Source organism: Sturnira hondurensis, unplaced genomic scaffold, assembly GCF_014824575.4.
Source record: "Sturnira hondurensis isolate 20B ecotype Veracruz unplaced genomic scaffold, ASM1482457v3 Scaffold0025484, whole genome shotgun sequence".
Taxonomy (NCBI): Eukaryota; Metazoa; Chordata; class Mammalia; order Chiroptera; family Phyllostomidae; genus Sturnira; species Sturnira hondurensis.
Window position 1 is genome coordinate 995,482 of NW_028098115.1, and position 15,244 is coordinate 1,010,725.

At 40.5% G+C, this 15,244-nt stretch overlaps 1 protein-coding gene and 1 non-coding gene across 2 annotated transcripts; one reads left to right on the forward strand and one right to left on the reverse strand.

Moving 5' to 3' along the window:
- The first annotated feature begins 20 nt into the window (after positions 1-20).
- On the forward strand, positions 21-14,805 carry TOX4 (TOX high mobility group box family member 4). The gene is made up of 9 exons (XM_037039809.1): positions 21-221; positions 449-517; positions 7,192-7,434; positions 8,319-8,579; positions 8,928-9,158; positions 9,988-10,068; positions 11,525-12,268; positions 13,525-13,688; positions 14,369-14,805. Exons 1-9 carry the CDS (start codon positions 216-218, stop codon positions 14,427-14,429), a joined length of 1,860 nt encoding a protein of 619 aa, XP_036895704.1. The 5' UTR covers positions 21-215; the 3' UTR covers positions 14,430-14,805.
- LOC118982696 (U6 spliceosomal RNA) lies at positions 6,147-6,250 on the reverse strand. The gene has a single exon (XR_005065584.1). It is a non-coding gene; the product is annotated as a U6 spliceosomal RNA (small nuclear RNA).
- Positions 14,806-15,244: the final 439 nt, after the last annotated feature.

Genomic DNA, 15,244 nt, shown 5'->3' on the forward strand with positions numbered 1-15,244 from the left:
CCCTCTGGCACAACTACGCGCCATTATCCCACCAAGCTCCAGGGGGCGATAGCTAGTCTTTCCATCCTCTTGACCTTTCCAAATCCAACTCACACCAGCCCCTTCCAATCAGCGGAGAGGGACGCACATCCTTACGGAAGTGACGGCAGTGCCGAGTCCTGTAGGGGCGGTGGGAAGGATGAGGGGACTGAGACGGTGGTAGTCGTTGTGTGAAGATGGAGGTAGGAACCTGAGCGCTGAAGAGGCTGGCAAGAGATCGCAGCTGACTGGTTGAAGCAGAGGCGGGAAGCTGGGCGGAGAAGCAGTTGACAGGGCGGAGAAGCAATTGACAGGACGGCAAAAAGAGTGGGGTTTGGGGAGTGTTTGAATGTCGGGGTGAGAATACGTCGTTCCTAGCTGACTCCCTGCTCGCCCTAACTTATCCCCGTGGCTTTCTTTTGGTTTCCAGTTTCCCGGAGGAAATGACAATTACCTGACGATCACAGGGCCGTCGCACCCCTTCCTGTCAGGGGCCGAGGTGAGCACGAGCTGCTGATGCTGGGGGGAGGGGGCGCGTGAGGCAGCGGTGGGGTACGGTGGTGGGGAGGAGAGGACCCCTGGGACCCGGGGCTGGGAACCAGAGGCCGCTATTGGTATTGAGAGAAAAGTGGCAGCTGCTTCTGGAGCTTATGAGGTCTCAGGGGAGGCCGGGGAAGCTGCTGTCATCAGAAAAGTGGGAGTTTGGAAAAGTCTAATCTATTTCAGAGTGATTCTGGATTGGATGACAGGGGAGTTGTCTCCTTTAGTTGTCGAGAAGTAACTGCGACGATCTTAGGGGATCACAGAGGGAAGCGAATATTTCAGCTAAAAAATTGGGGTGAGGAAAGGAGTACAGCTAATTAGGGGTTAACCATGGGCATGTGTTTGTTCTTGAAACTCTGTTGAAGGGGTCTTTGTTTCATTTAAATTTGCTATTCATTGATAAAAATTAAAAAGTTAATAGTTATTTTTACATATATGGTGTTAGCCTGTTTTGCTAGTGACGGGATGAAAGGAAATAGATGCCAAAAAGCATGAAGGGAATTGAATGGAACATGTGTTTCTGACTTAGTTTGAGCAGGTTGCTTCACCTTTGTATGTCACAGTTTCTCCAGATGGCTGTAATAATAGTTGCTTGTGATGTGGAGAAGTAGAAGTAATGGTTATGGTGAGGTCTTTTAGTATTCGTGGAAAAGTTTTGGTTGAAATATTGTCATAATATAGATATGTATCACTTAAGTAAGGCAAAGAAAAAGATGGAATAGACAAGAATAAATTTCTTGGTCTTTGTCTTTGGGAAACTGAAGTCTTGAGCTTTCTATGGTCTTTTGAGACTTTAATTTTTTTGCCCTGGGTGGTGTAGCTCAGTGGATTGAGCGTAGGCCTGTGAACCACAGGATCGCGGTTCGATTCCCAGTCAGGGCACACGCCTGGGTTGCAGGCCAGTTCCCGGCAGGGGACACACCAGAGGCAACCATACATTGATATTTCTCTTCCTCTCTCCTTCCCTTCCCCTCTAAAGATAAATAAATAAAATATTTTTAAAAAGAATATGTCAAATACTTTTGCAAAGTAAAAGAATCCAATTTAAAAATAGGCAAGATTTTTTTTTTTTTAGTGGATGTTAAGGATTTTTTTTTTATTTATTTATCTTAGAGGGGAAGGGAAGGAGAGAGAGAGAAATATCAATGTATGGTTGCCTCTCATTCGTCCCCTGCTGGGAACCGGGAACTGGCCTGCAACCCAGGCATGTGCCCTGACTGGGAATCGAACCGGGATCGTGTGGTTCGCAGGCCCGCGCTCAATCCACTGAGCTACACCAGCCAGGGCAAGGATTTTTTTTTTTAGTGCTTTCTAGGTGCTGAGTTCTTTCCAAATATGTTATGATGGGAGGCAGTACATGGTGGTGGAGAGACCTCTGTTCCTTTTTTTTAAAATTACAGTTGACATAGAATATTGTGTTAGTATCAAGTGTACAACATAATGATTACACTGCCCTATATAACTTACGAAATGATGACCCCAGTAAGTCTAGTATGGGCAAAAGATTTGAACACATACTTCATAAAAGAAGGTATCCAAATTGCCATTAAGCATCTGAAAAAGGGTCATCATCACTCATCGGGTGATTTTAAATACCTATTAAAATCATAAGGAGATACCATTACACATTCAGCAGAATGGTTAAAGAGAAGACTGACAATTAAGAAGACTGACAATTCTAAGAGTTAACAAGCATATAAATAATTCTTTTTTTGCTGGTGAGAGTATAAATTGATTCAACCACTTTGGAAAATGGGCAGCATCTACTAAGGATACCCTGTGACCTAGTAGTTCCATTCTTTGATAATATACATGAGAGAAACGAGTGCCAAAAACATGTATGTGCGCACCAAAAACATGTATGTGCGCAATAACTTTACTCATAGTACTTAAACTGGAAACAACCAAAGTGTCTATAAACTGGTACATTGATAAAAAAAAGAAATACATAGTGATAAAAAAGAACAAACTAACAAATGCAACTTTGATGACCTCAAAAATAGATCATTGCATAACCGAAGCCAGGTATAAAAGAGCAGACACAATATGAGTTTGGGGCTTTTTAAAAGATTTTATTTAGTTAGTTTTAGAGAGGGGGAGAGGGAAGGAGAAAGAGAGAGAGAGAGAGAGACATCAATGGGTGGTTGCCTTTCACAAGCCCCCTACTGGGAACCTGTCCCACAATCCAGGCATGTGCCCTGACTGGGAATCGAACCAGGGATCCCCGGTTCACAGGCCACTGAACTCAATCCACTGAGCCACACCAGCAAGGGCCAAGATGAGTTTATTTTTAAATGAAGATCAAGAATATACAATACCAAACTGCAGTGATAGAAATCAGAATAGTGATATCTGTTGTCGAAGGGAGGGATCATTGACTAGGAAAAAGCATGAGAAAATCTTTTGGAGTGATAGAAAGTTCCATACCTTTGATCTCACTGGTGGGTCAATGGATGTTGACATGTAAAAAAAATATTATTAAACTGTACACTTAGAATTTGTGTACATAAATTATACCTAAGTAAAGTAAGAAATAATTTTTTAAGAGTAGATGTCTAGAGAGGCAAGCTTAGCATTTATTATAACATTGCTTTAAATAGGAAAGCTCTGTAATATAAAGGAAGTTTAAGCTTTTTGTTTCATTCAAGGTGGCTCTTATGATATTATGCTTTTAGCACTTTGGGAGAATTATAAGTTTTAAATATACCTATGCTTAATTAGAAAAAGTATTTGTAACATTAGAACCAGTTAATGATTTCAGGCTGAATAGTTCATTTTATTACTGTGTCAGTTTCTAAGAATAAGTTATCTTAATAACTCAAAGTTCCAATGTACTGTTGAATAAATAGATGTTGGATTACATGTTTTTAATTAATAATTTACACAAGAAACTAAAGAAATACTGGGGTATGTGTTTTGGTGAGGGGGAGAATGTGAAATGGTAGGAAAATGATATTTTAAATTTTTTGGTTCTCTCAGTAGGTAAGTACCCTTAGTTTATAAACTGTAATTCCCAAACTGCTTCCTTCCCTAAAAGACCCAGGAATTTAATGGAGAAGGAAAAGAAAGCTGAGTGAGAAGATAGCCCCATTATGTTTGTGTTTTCTCCTTCTGTGTCTACATCATTTGTATTTAATATTTGCCAATTTTATCTTTGTTTTATATTTGACAGTCTAGGGTATGATCTGGTTATGTAGTAGATTGACTAAAATAAAATAAATTTAGATTTTCGTTATTGTATTTTAACCATAATCATACAGACAGATCACTTGTAGTGAAAGGGATTTAGAGTGAATCTGTTTACATTCTAGCCTGTACCTTATTTACCCTTCCGTATTTTTTTTAAGATTTTATTTATTTATCTTTAGAGGGGAGGGGAAGGAGAGAAGGAGAGAAATATCAATCTATGGTTGCCTCTCATGAGTCCCCTGCTGGGAGCTGGTCTGCAACCCAGGCATGTGCCCTGACTGGAAATCGAACCGCCATCCTGTGGTTCACAGGCCTGCGCTCAATCCACTGAGCTACACCAGCCAGGGCTACCCTTTATTTTTAACCATTGCAATTATTTTACTCTTCATACTTAAGGAAAAAAAACAAACAAATAAAACAACTACCTTCCTCCCACCAAAAAAAAAAAAAAGAACAAAACGCCCTACCATTAAACCCACAGGTAGTGATTAACAAAGCTGTTTCCAGGAGATGGTACTTAGAAAGAATGCCTTGTTAATTCGGTACAGTGGAATCTCTGTGTGTCTGGTTTTTTAGCCTAGTACATGAGAGCACTCCAGATAGGTTGTGAGGGCTGATTCTTTGTAGAACACTGGTTTCTTGTTTGGGGTATGAATTTTTGTTCTTTTTCAGTTCTCACTAACAAATAGTATCATTTTCATAAGTCAGCAGAGTTGCTTTTTTATTGGTGTGGTAAATATCTTTTGTTGTGAATAGGCATCTTTTACTTTGCCAAAGCAATATGCATCTTTAAAAAAAATTGAAAAACCACTATCATGTAACAATTGATCTAGTACATTAAACGCTTCTCCAATCCTTTTTCCTGTCCTTGTAGCTTGTTTGTTTGTGTGAGAATTTGGTAAAAAATCTTTGTACCCCCTTCCAGAAAAGTGCTCACATGAATCTAAACTGAAATTTCAGTGCCATGGACCTAAAATTAAGAGCTTCCACATAAAGCCCTGGCTGGTGTGGTTCAGTGGATTGAGTGCCAGCCTGCAAACCAAAGGGCTGCTGGTTCGATTCAGGCTGGGTCCTCCTGAGCGGGCACACTAGAGGCACCTACACACTGATGTTTCTCTCCCTCACTTTCTCCCTCCCTTCCCCTCTGTCTAAAATAAATAAATAAAATCTTTTTTAAAAAAGCAAAATTCCCACATCATAACAAAAATTTTGAGTTGCATACTGAGAAAAGTTTAGTTCTTGGGGGAGAGTTTTAGTTTTTCTATCAAGAACTGCCTGCCCCTATGCTCCTTATATTACAGTCATGACATAGCCCAAATAACTATGAAATTTTTACCATGCTAAGTAAAATAGTAAGGATCTTAGAGGAGAAAAATTTAGAAATGAAACTATATATATATGTCCTTTTGTCTTCTAGGAAACTTATTTCTGTTTGCCAATGTGATTCAGAGAGTTTGGATATTTTAGAGATCTATCTTTTCCCTCCTAGTTTCTTCTAGCTGGAAGTATTCTAGCAATGTTTTCATTAATATAAAAATGATATTAGTGAGACCCTTTCTGGGTCTAGTAAAGCCTCGAGGACCTCTTAGAATGCATTAATTGTTAAAAAAAATGGGAATGTCTATTGAATTTGATTTGAATCAGTTGACATTAACTGTACCATGTGACTGGTCGATAGACTTTAAAGTTTCCAAAATTTTAACTACCTATGATAATTGGTTGGGGCAGCTGACAAGTTCATAATAACTCAGGTATTGATATTATCATTAATAACATCAGTTAATAACAGTTCTTTAGCAAATGTGTGTATACGTATCAAGCAGTGTGATTATAACCTTTTGTGTATTAAATCCCAGTAATCCTCGTAAAAAGCATATAAGGAGATTACCATTACAACTCCCATTTTATAGATGCAAAAACATCATTTAAACTCATGTAGTAACGGGTAGAGCTGGGACTTGAATCTAAGACCTCTCTTAATGCTGTCTCTCTTGAGAGAGAGAGAGAGCATTAAGAGGGCATTACAGGTTTGGGCAAAAGTAGATTTACAGTTCATATGTAAAATAATACAATAATAAATAATAGTACAAGAATAAACCCTGTTTCGCACACTCACAACTTTAAACCTACTTGCAGATGCGATTTTAGTTTTTTAGTGTCAAAAGAAATCATAGTGTTTAACATATCTTTGTCAGCCATTAGTCTGTTAGCTCCATGAATGGTGGCCCCATTTAGAATAGAAGGAGTATTATTTTTGTTTTGGATTCAGAGAAAGGAGTTGAGTCTTTAGCCAGCTGGAGTAATCTTTTTCTTCCTCACTTACAGAAAGGCTTGGTCAGAGCAAGACCAGGAATATGTTCAGCAACTGTTAGAAAACCATTTTGCCAATATTTTTTTAAAATATGGAATGCTTCACAAAGTTGCCTGTCATCCTTGCTCAGGGGCCGTGCTAATCTCTGTATAGTTGCAGTTTTAGTATATGTGCTGCCGAAACAAGCACCAGTTTGCCTTTCGACTGTAGCTGTTACATTTTTCTTCCCACTATTATTATTATTTGGTATTGTGAGTTTTCCAAAAATACTATGCAAATGGAAATCTTATTTGGTGTTGTTGTTGTTGTTTTGTTTTGTTGTTGTTAACATCATGATTTCTAAAATGAAAAAGAGGTAGGAAACTCTTAAGTGCATACACTTTACAGGGGGATAAGGTACGCATAATGGGATAAGCTTTTAGGGAACCTAAGACAACAAAGTATAATTGTGTGGTTGACAATGAATTTCTGTGGTCTAAGAGCTCAGGTGTAGTAGGCATGAAATCACTGCTATCAGAATCTTTAGAGAGACTTTATTTATTTATTTTTAAGATTTTATTTATTTATTTATCTTTAGAGGGGAAGGAGAGAGGGGGAGAAACATCAATGTATGGTTGCCTTTCGTGCATCCCCTGCTGGGAGTTGGCCTGCAGGGAACTAGCCTGCAACCCAGGCATGTGCCCTGACTGGGAATTGAACCATGATCCTCTGGTTCACAGGCCTGTGCTCAATCCACTGAGCTACGCCAGCCAGGGCTAGAGAGACTTTAAATATCATAGCTAAACAGGTTATAAAGTCTGGGTCCTTACTAGTGGTGCTGAAAGAATCACTCAGGGGAATAATAGGCATAATAGTTGAGGATAACTGAGATTGTAAAGGTAGAAAAGAGATAAAAGAATTAAGAACTGTGATTTATGTTGGCTGCCTATATGGGCCATATGACCAAAAGAGGTTTATTTGTAAAATTAAATAGGTCCTAAGAAATTGATAATGAAAACAGGATTCAAGATGGAAAGAAGTACACTTTCCTCTTCCCAGCGAATCTCCAGTACCCAGCATGTTCTTCCCTTAGCAGTATGCAGTGCCTTCTCTTCCCACTAATTATCTGTCTTCTTTTTTTCCCCCTACAGACATTCCATACACCAAGCTTGGGTGATGAGGAATTTGAAATCCCACCTATCTCCTTGGATTCTGATCCCTCACTGGCTGTCTCAGATGTGGTTGGCCACTTTGATGACCTGGCAGACCCTTCCTCATCTCAGGATGGCAGCTTTTCAGCCCAATATGGGGTCCAGACATTGGACATGCCCGTGGGCATGACCCATGGCTTGATGGAGCAGGGCGGGGGGCTCCTGAGTGGGGGCTTGACCATGGTAAGGGGCAAGACATTTTCAAGCTTACCCAAGCTCATGGGCATGGTGGTATTAGTTAAAACAGAAGTGACTCTTTATTCCCTACTGTACTTGGGTATTACTTATTTCTCATTCTTGTCGATGAAGGCTCATCATCAAAGACTTAATTTCCCCCGAAAAATGAAATTTATCATCTGGATCAGTTTTACTTGAAAAATGGTTTATAATTGTAAAATGTCCAGTGTTAACACTGAATTGAAAATGATTTATTGTGATTTTTGAAAAAAGAAAAGGGTTTTTACCCCCTCCTCTAACATGGACTTCGCATCCTAGGATTCAAATGTGAGTGTGACAGCAGGCACATTGAGAGATTTATTCCAAAACAGTCTGAACCAAATGTACTAATTGTGGGTTAGTATGTGTTATAAATCAGTATATTGAGCTTTCAGCACATCTCATCAGTAGTACATCTCCACACCTTATAGTTGATGCCAAACATCTCAGCTTTGGACTAATTTACTCTGATTGCCTGTGTATTGCAACTTTAAAAGCCATTATTTTAGCAGGGTGTAGGGAGAGTTTTTCTTTACTCCTTGAGTCATCACTACCTCCAGATTATCAAATAATTTATTTACTCTTTAACTTGTCCCAAAGTAGGACTTCTCTCATTGTTTTTAGTTGTTTTAGAATAGGTCTTTGGATACAAAGAAGTGACTTTACTAGTTTCTGTATTTTATTGAAAAGCTTAATATATTTCATATGTAGACAAGTTATTTGATATTTAAAGTTTAAACAGTGCTAAAATGTGGATGAGTAGAGGGTTTATACGCTGTCCTGTCAGGGTTGGGGGGGACGAGTGGTGTTCTTTATATTTAGTGTTTAATTAGTCCTTCTGCTTCTCTCAGGACTTGGACCATTCTATAGGAACTCAGTATAGCGCCAACCCACCTGTTACAATTGATGTACCAATGACAGACATGACATCTGGCTTGATGGGGCATAGCCAGTTGACCACCATTGATCAGTCAGAACTGAGTTCTCAACTTGGTTTGAGCTTAGGGGGTGGCACCATCCTGCCACCTGCCCAGTCACCTGAGGATCGTCTTTCAACCACCCCTTCACCTACTAGTTCACTTCATGAGGATGGTGTTGAGGATTTCCGGAGGGTGAGGCATTCCCTGCCAAAAGTCAAATCTGCCATGATATTCTGGAATAAAACTCTTGGCACACAGAACTACTCAGTATCTTTACTCCTGTCCTGCCATCTCCTCTGCTCTTTTCTGGGTATGGGGTCCTGCCTCTCAATTTACAGTTTATAATGCTCCTCCCAATCTCCATTTTTATTGGTTCTCACATACTTTACTAATACCTTAATCCTGTTGCCTCTATTTTTAGCATTTCTGAAAATTCCACTCATGTAGCTAGTTTCCCCCATATAAAAGTCCTTTTCTTACAGTTCTCCAGACATGATACTTTCCTTCTTCCTTCTTGTAATTCTCTTTTCTCCCCTACAGCAACTCCCTAGCCAGAAGACAATTGTGGTGGAAGCAGGGAAAAAGCAGAAGACCCCAAAGAAGAGGAAAAAGAAAGATCCTAACGAACCGCAGAAACCAGTTTCAGCATATGCTTTGTTCTTCCGTGACACACAGGCTGCCATCAAGGGACAGAATCCCAATGCCACTTTTGGGGAAGTTTCAAAAATTGTGGCCTCCATGTGGGACAGTCTTGGAGAGGAGCAAAAACAGGTGAGCAGATAATGAGGAACTAGTGGATAATGAATGTTCTAGAAGTTTTTAAGTAAGGGGGTAAAAACTTTTAAGTTTTCTTTTAACTTTCTTACATGGTCTTATGTAATATCAGGTCTTTGTCAGTGGCATTCGCAGATTATCCTTTGTCTAAGAAGCTGCACCCATACACCAAGTCTAGAATACTCATCAAAATTATTAATAATTATTATAAAAACACTAATTTTGCTCTGGCTGGTGTAGCTCAGTGGACTGAGCGTGGGCCTGCAAACCACATGATTGAGGTTCGATTCCCAGTCAGGGCACATGCCTGGGTTGCAGGCCAGTTCCCAGTGGGGGACACACAAGAGGCAACCATACATTGATAAGTAGTTCTTATCAATCACTCTCTCCCTCTCTCTCTCACTCTCACTATCTCCTTCCCTTCCCCTCTAAAGATAAATGATTAAAAATCTTTAAAAATAAATAAATAATAATTTAACACATTTTTTTTAACACATTCTTTAAGGGAGAGTATACTGGTTAGGCACTGTCCCAGTCTAAGCAAACTATCTTAAATCGTTTTGAGGTTAGGATTTGTTTTGCTAATAGAAGTAGGCATGGGTCGCTGTCAGCTTTAGAAGTGGGGTTATTTTGGCAATATTCTTGTTGACTGGCTAGCTTTCAGATTCTTAGAAGTCTGACATAAAGGCTGTCTTGATTGCTAGCTTTCAGAAATATATTCACTAAAGGAGTTAATATTCAGACGGCTTGTCATTCATTGATGAATAGATTTATCAGTCTTTTCTAGAAGTATAGGGACTTCTTAAACATATTCTCTTTCCTTCAGGTATATAAGAGAAAAACTGAGGCTGCCAAGAAGGAGTATCTGAAAGCTCTGGCTGCTTATAAAGACAATCAAGAATGTCAGGTAAGCCCTGGCTGGTGTAGCTCAGTGGATTGAGCGAGGACTGCAAATCAAAGGGTTGCCGGTTGATTCCCTGTCAGGGCACATGTCTGGGTTGAGGGCGAGGTCCCCATTGGGGGTACTGTGAGAGGCAACCACACACTGATGTTTCTCTCCCTCTCTGTCTCACTCCCTTTCTCCCTCTTTAAAAATAAATAAATAAAAATCTTTAAAAAAAGAATGTCAGGTAAGAGGGTTAGTGTAGATGAATATTAAGCCAATAAAAAGATTTTTTTGAGCCCTGGCCGGTATAGCTCAGTAGATTGAGCATGGGCTGCAAACCAGAAGGTTGTGGTTCGATTCCCAGTCAGGGCACATGCCTGGGTTGTGGGCTAGGTCCCCAGTAGCGGACATTCCAGAGACAGCCACACATTGATGTTTCTTTTCCTGTCTTTCTCCTTCCTTTCCCCTCTCTCTAAAAATAAATAAGTAAAATTAAAAAAAATTTTGAAGCTGTTTATTAGTAATTAGAAGGATGCCACCAAGAATCTGAAACCTCTTAAGTGTTGTATATAGAATTAAAAGCTTAGAAATACGACGTCTGTCCAGAAAAAGTCCAGCCATTGTTGATACAACAATAACAGTTTGCCTGACATTGATGTAACCTGTCAGCAAAGGAGAGGGCTGGAATGCACATGCCTGTACAATGATGACTTCACTGTACTAGTCAGTGGGGGTAGTAGGCACTGTTGGGTGAGCATGTATACTGTGTGGCCGTGGTGTTCAAAATGGCTGAGTAGAGCAACAAATCTACATCACATTTTCCATAAAACTTGAACATTCCTCTGTGGAAACTATTAGAATGACTCAGAAGGCTGCAGCTATGGGCAACTGGTGACTGGCAGGCAGCTTCATCACAACGCACCTGCTCCTGCATCATGTGTTAGGAAGGGTTTTTTTCAAAACATCAAATCACCCAGGTGACTCAACCCCTCTACAGCTCAGATTTGGTGACCTGAGACTTCTGGCTTTTCCCAAAACTACAATTCCCTTTGAAAGCAGGAGATTTCAGACTGTAGATGATCAGGAAAATACAACAGGGCAGCTGATAGCAATTGGGAGAACTGTGTGAGGTCCCAAGGTGCCTACTTTGAAGGGGACTGATGTGAGATTATCCTATATACAACGTTCCCTGTATTTGTATCTTCAATAAATGTCTAATTTTCATATTATATGACTGGGTACCTTCTGGACAGACCTTACATATAACATGATTTCCTGTTTCCATCATGAACCTTGCTAAACAACCTGAGTTTATTTTGTTGTTTGCTTTAGCCAGGGTAGGACCTACAGCTGCTGTTCCCCCTCCCTTTTTTAAATCTCTAATCTATGATGTATTGTATCTTTGGGGAGGTGATTAAAGTGAATATAGGCTGCAGAAAAGAGTAAATTTCCCAACTGACTTTTTGTTTTCTTTTAGGCCACTGTAGAAACAGTGGAGTTGGATCCAGTGCCGTCATCACAGACTCCTTCTCCACCTCCTGTGGCTACTGTTGACCCAGCATCTCCAGCACCAGCTTCAGCAGAGCCCCCTGCCCTGTCCCCTTCCATTGTTGTTAACTCCACTCTTTCATCCTATGTGGCAAACCAGGCATCTTCTGGTGCTGGGGGTCAGCCTAATATCACCAAGTTGATTATTACCAAACAGATGTTGCCCTCATCTATTACCATGTCTCAAGGAGGGATGGTTACTGTTATCCCAGCCACAGTGGTGACCTCCCGGGGGATACAACTAGGCCAGACCAGCACAGCTACCATCCAGCCCAGTCAACAAGCCCAGATTGTCACTCGGTCTGTGTTGCAGGCAGCAGCAGCTGCTGCTGCTTCCATGCAATTGCCTCCACCCCGACTACAACCCCCTCCTTTGCAACAGATGCCTCAGCCCCCTACTCAGCAGCAAGTGACCATTCTGCAGCAGCCTCCCCCACTCCAGGCTATGCAACAGCCTCCACCTCAGAAAGCTCGAATCAATTTACAGCAGCAACCACCTCCTCTGCAGATCAAGATTGTGCCTGGACCAACTCTGAAAATGCAGACCACGTTAGTCCCACCAGCTGTGGAAAGTAGCCCCGAGCGGCCTATGAATACCAGCCCCGAGGCCCATACAGTGGAGGAAACCTCTCCTGATACAATCTGTGAGATGATCACAGACGTAGTTCCTGAGGTGAGACTGTTTTAAATTCTTTTCTAGAGACAAGTAGAAACAAGTATAATATTTTTGGTTGATATGTTAAAGTAGGGTTGCTACTAGCACTTAATGCCTGGCAACCAAAAGCAGAGGTCTCCATCCTGTGGGCTTATTACGAACTGGGCTGCACAGCAGGAGGTGAGCCTGAACATAATGTGCTTGAATCATCCAGAAGCCATCCTCCCAATCCCAGTTCATGGAAAAATTGTCTTCCACGAAACTGGTCCCTGGTGCCAAAAAGGTTGGGGACTGCTTCTATGAAGGACAGTTCCTTGCAACTCTGACTTGTCCCGTCCATGATACTCCAGTATCCTTGGTGAGAAGCATCCTCTAGAGGGCCTGGCTGGTATCCCAGAGGATCCAACCTAAGCCTAGAGTTATTTTTTTGGAGTTATCTATCCAAGAATCATAAACTTTGGAGATTTAAGTGTTTCTATTTCTCCTGTATCTGGACTGCTTGGCTTGATGTTTTTAATGTGGAGATAGATGGGAGGGTCTAGCTGGAAAAATTTAGTTGGTTCATATCACTGAGTCCAAAGCAACATAAACAGATGCCCATTACCCTAGTTTTAACCAGTGGTCATGACCAGTGGTCATTTTAAAATATGGATTTGAGACTAACTCAACAACTGACGAAGCAGTAGCTGTAAAGAGAAATAACTGAATCTCCCAGGTTTTTTCCCTCTTTGTAATGGCACATTGTCTTTTGTTAGCCCTCACAGTCTTAGCTGAGGTGAGGTGACCTAACCTCTATTTACATGTTACTTTTGATTTGATATTTTCAGAGGGGTATTATTCAAATGTGGAATAGTCAGTGATGGCTGAGATTAAAATTAAAGAGTACAGTGACCCACCATGCACAAGTAAAACTACTAGTTGGCCCTCCACATACATAGATTCCCAACTAGGTATCAAAAATAATGGTGCTTTAACTGTGTAAGTAAATATGCATATGCTTGAGTGGGCCCATGCAGTTCAAACCCGGGTTGTTGAAGGGTCAACTATGCTAGCATATGGCCGGCATTCTTCTGATGGGAAGAATCCTCATATCAGTCTGCTTGGCAAAGTTCTAAAACTGGATAAGAACAAAAACTCATCTTCTTTTTTAATGTTAACATATATGTGAGGGATTTTAACACCTGTTGCTCCATTGGGTCCCAGAGTTAAATTGACCAGTGGCTGGCAAGGTAGGTAGCAAATCTAATCCATTTTTGGTGCTCTTCCTCTCATAGGTTGAGTCTCCTTCTCAAATGGATGTTGAATTGGTGAGTGGGTCTCCTGTGGCACTCTCACCCCAGCCTCGGTGTGTGAGGTCTGGTTGTGAGAACCCTCCTGTTGCAAGTAAGGACTGGGACAATGAGTACTGCAGCAATGAGTGTGTGGTGAAGCACTGCAGGTGAGTTATAGTTTCTATTCTTACAATTCAGGTATTGCTAAATTAACTCTTGAAAAACATGGTAACCCAGAGCATACTGGTGTTACCTTAGATAAGGTATACCTTACCCTAAGTAGGGTAGGTTGCTGTACCTACGTATGATTGTAGAGGCTATCAGAAAAGTTCCCCTGCTTAAATAGAGCTTACTTTGCCGCCAAGAGCACATAATTAGCAGTTCATGCTTTTCAGCTGCTACATTTATGTTTATGTATGCTTTTTAACTGCTGACACATTAAGCAGTTAGTGACTCAGAATATAGCTTCACTTACCTCCTTAGTACAAATCTCACCACTGAGGGAGTTACAATTTGAGAAGGAATATAACCTCAAAGGTTCTAGCACAATAAGGTACTAAGTATGGCAGGGGTTGGGGGGGTCCTGAAGATTTTGCCCATCTCTCTACATTTTCTGGGATTTATCTACATTCATGAAACAAGGCATTGGTATTTCCTGTTCCAAGTCTGCTTCAGTAAACTAGGATTGCTTTTACTGCTGACTTTCAGGCCCATTGCCTATTATTTTTACTGAGTGATTCCATCTAACCTCGAAGCTATAGGACATTAACTGGGAACCTGTTTGTTTAAGACAGTTAAACAAGATTACATCTAAATTATAATTCTTTGTGTCTTTTTTCTCTCTTAGGGATGTCTTCTTGGCCTGGCTAGCCTCTAGAAATTCAAATACAGTGGTGTTTGTAAAATAGTCCTTCCTATTCTCCAAGCCAGTGAAGATTTATCCGCCAGGAACATGTCCAAGACCCTGCTTTTAGAACTCAAGCTGTGCTTCTGATAGTGCCTGATCTCAACCCATGATGGTCCCTTCATGCTTCTCCCCTTTTCTCTCTTCAGCAAGGGGCCAGGCCTTGGAGCACGGCCATTGAGTTTGCTGTAATCTGGAATTGCTTTTTACTTTTAAGTACAAGCAGAGATGCCAGTAATAATAGCAGAGGAAAAGGTGAAGGGAATATGGACAAGCAGAACATAGGGGTGGTGGTGGGGGGTTGTTTGAGGAAACCTCTTGGTATAATTGTCATACCAAAGTCTGTCTAAAAGACTATTAAAATTATGAAATACACATCATCTTTGAGCCCATGACTGTATGCATACATTTTAAAGGGGATAAAAGGTTGATTAAACAGATACATTGCTTTTAGAACACAGGCACACTGGACTGTAGAGAAAATACATCACCCAGGAGTTTCTTATTTATTCCTCTTTACAAATATTACTTCTGTAGTCAATGTCCTGTCATCTCAGTTATCACAGTTTCTGAATGTAAAAGGCAGAACTCGACAAAGTCTGAAGTTGTGTTTCACTTGTGTTTGATGAAATACCTTTTAAAAGATAGGTCAGAGGTGTTTTCACTTACATAATATATAGAAACTAATTCTTTGCACACCCTAGACAATTACTTAAAATTTAATCTAAAATGTACTTTCTTCACTGTTCTTGGAAATAAGCCAAAGAATAATAGTCTAGCAAAGCCACATAGCTGTAATAGAATAAGAAAGTGTTTAAA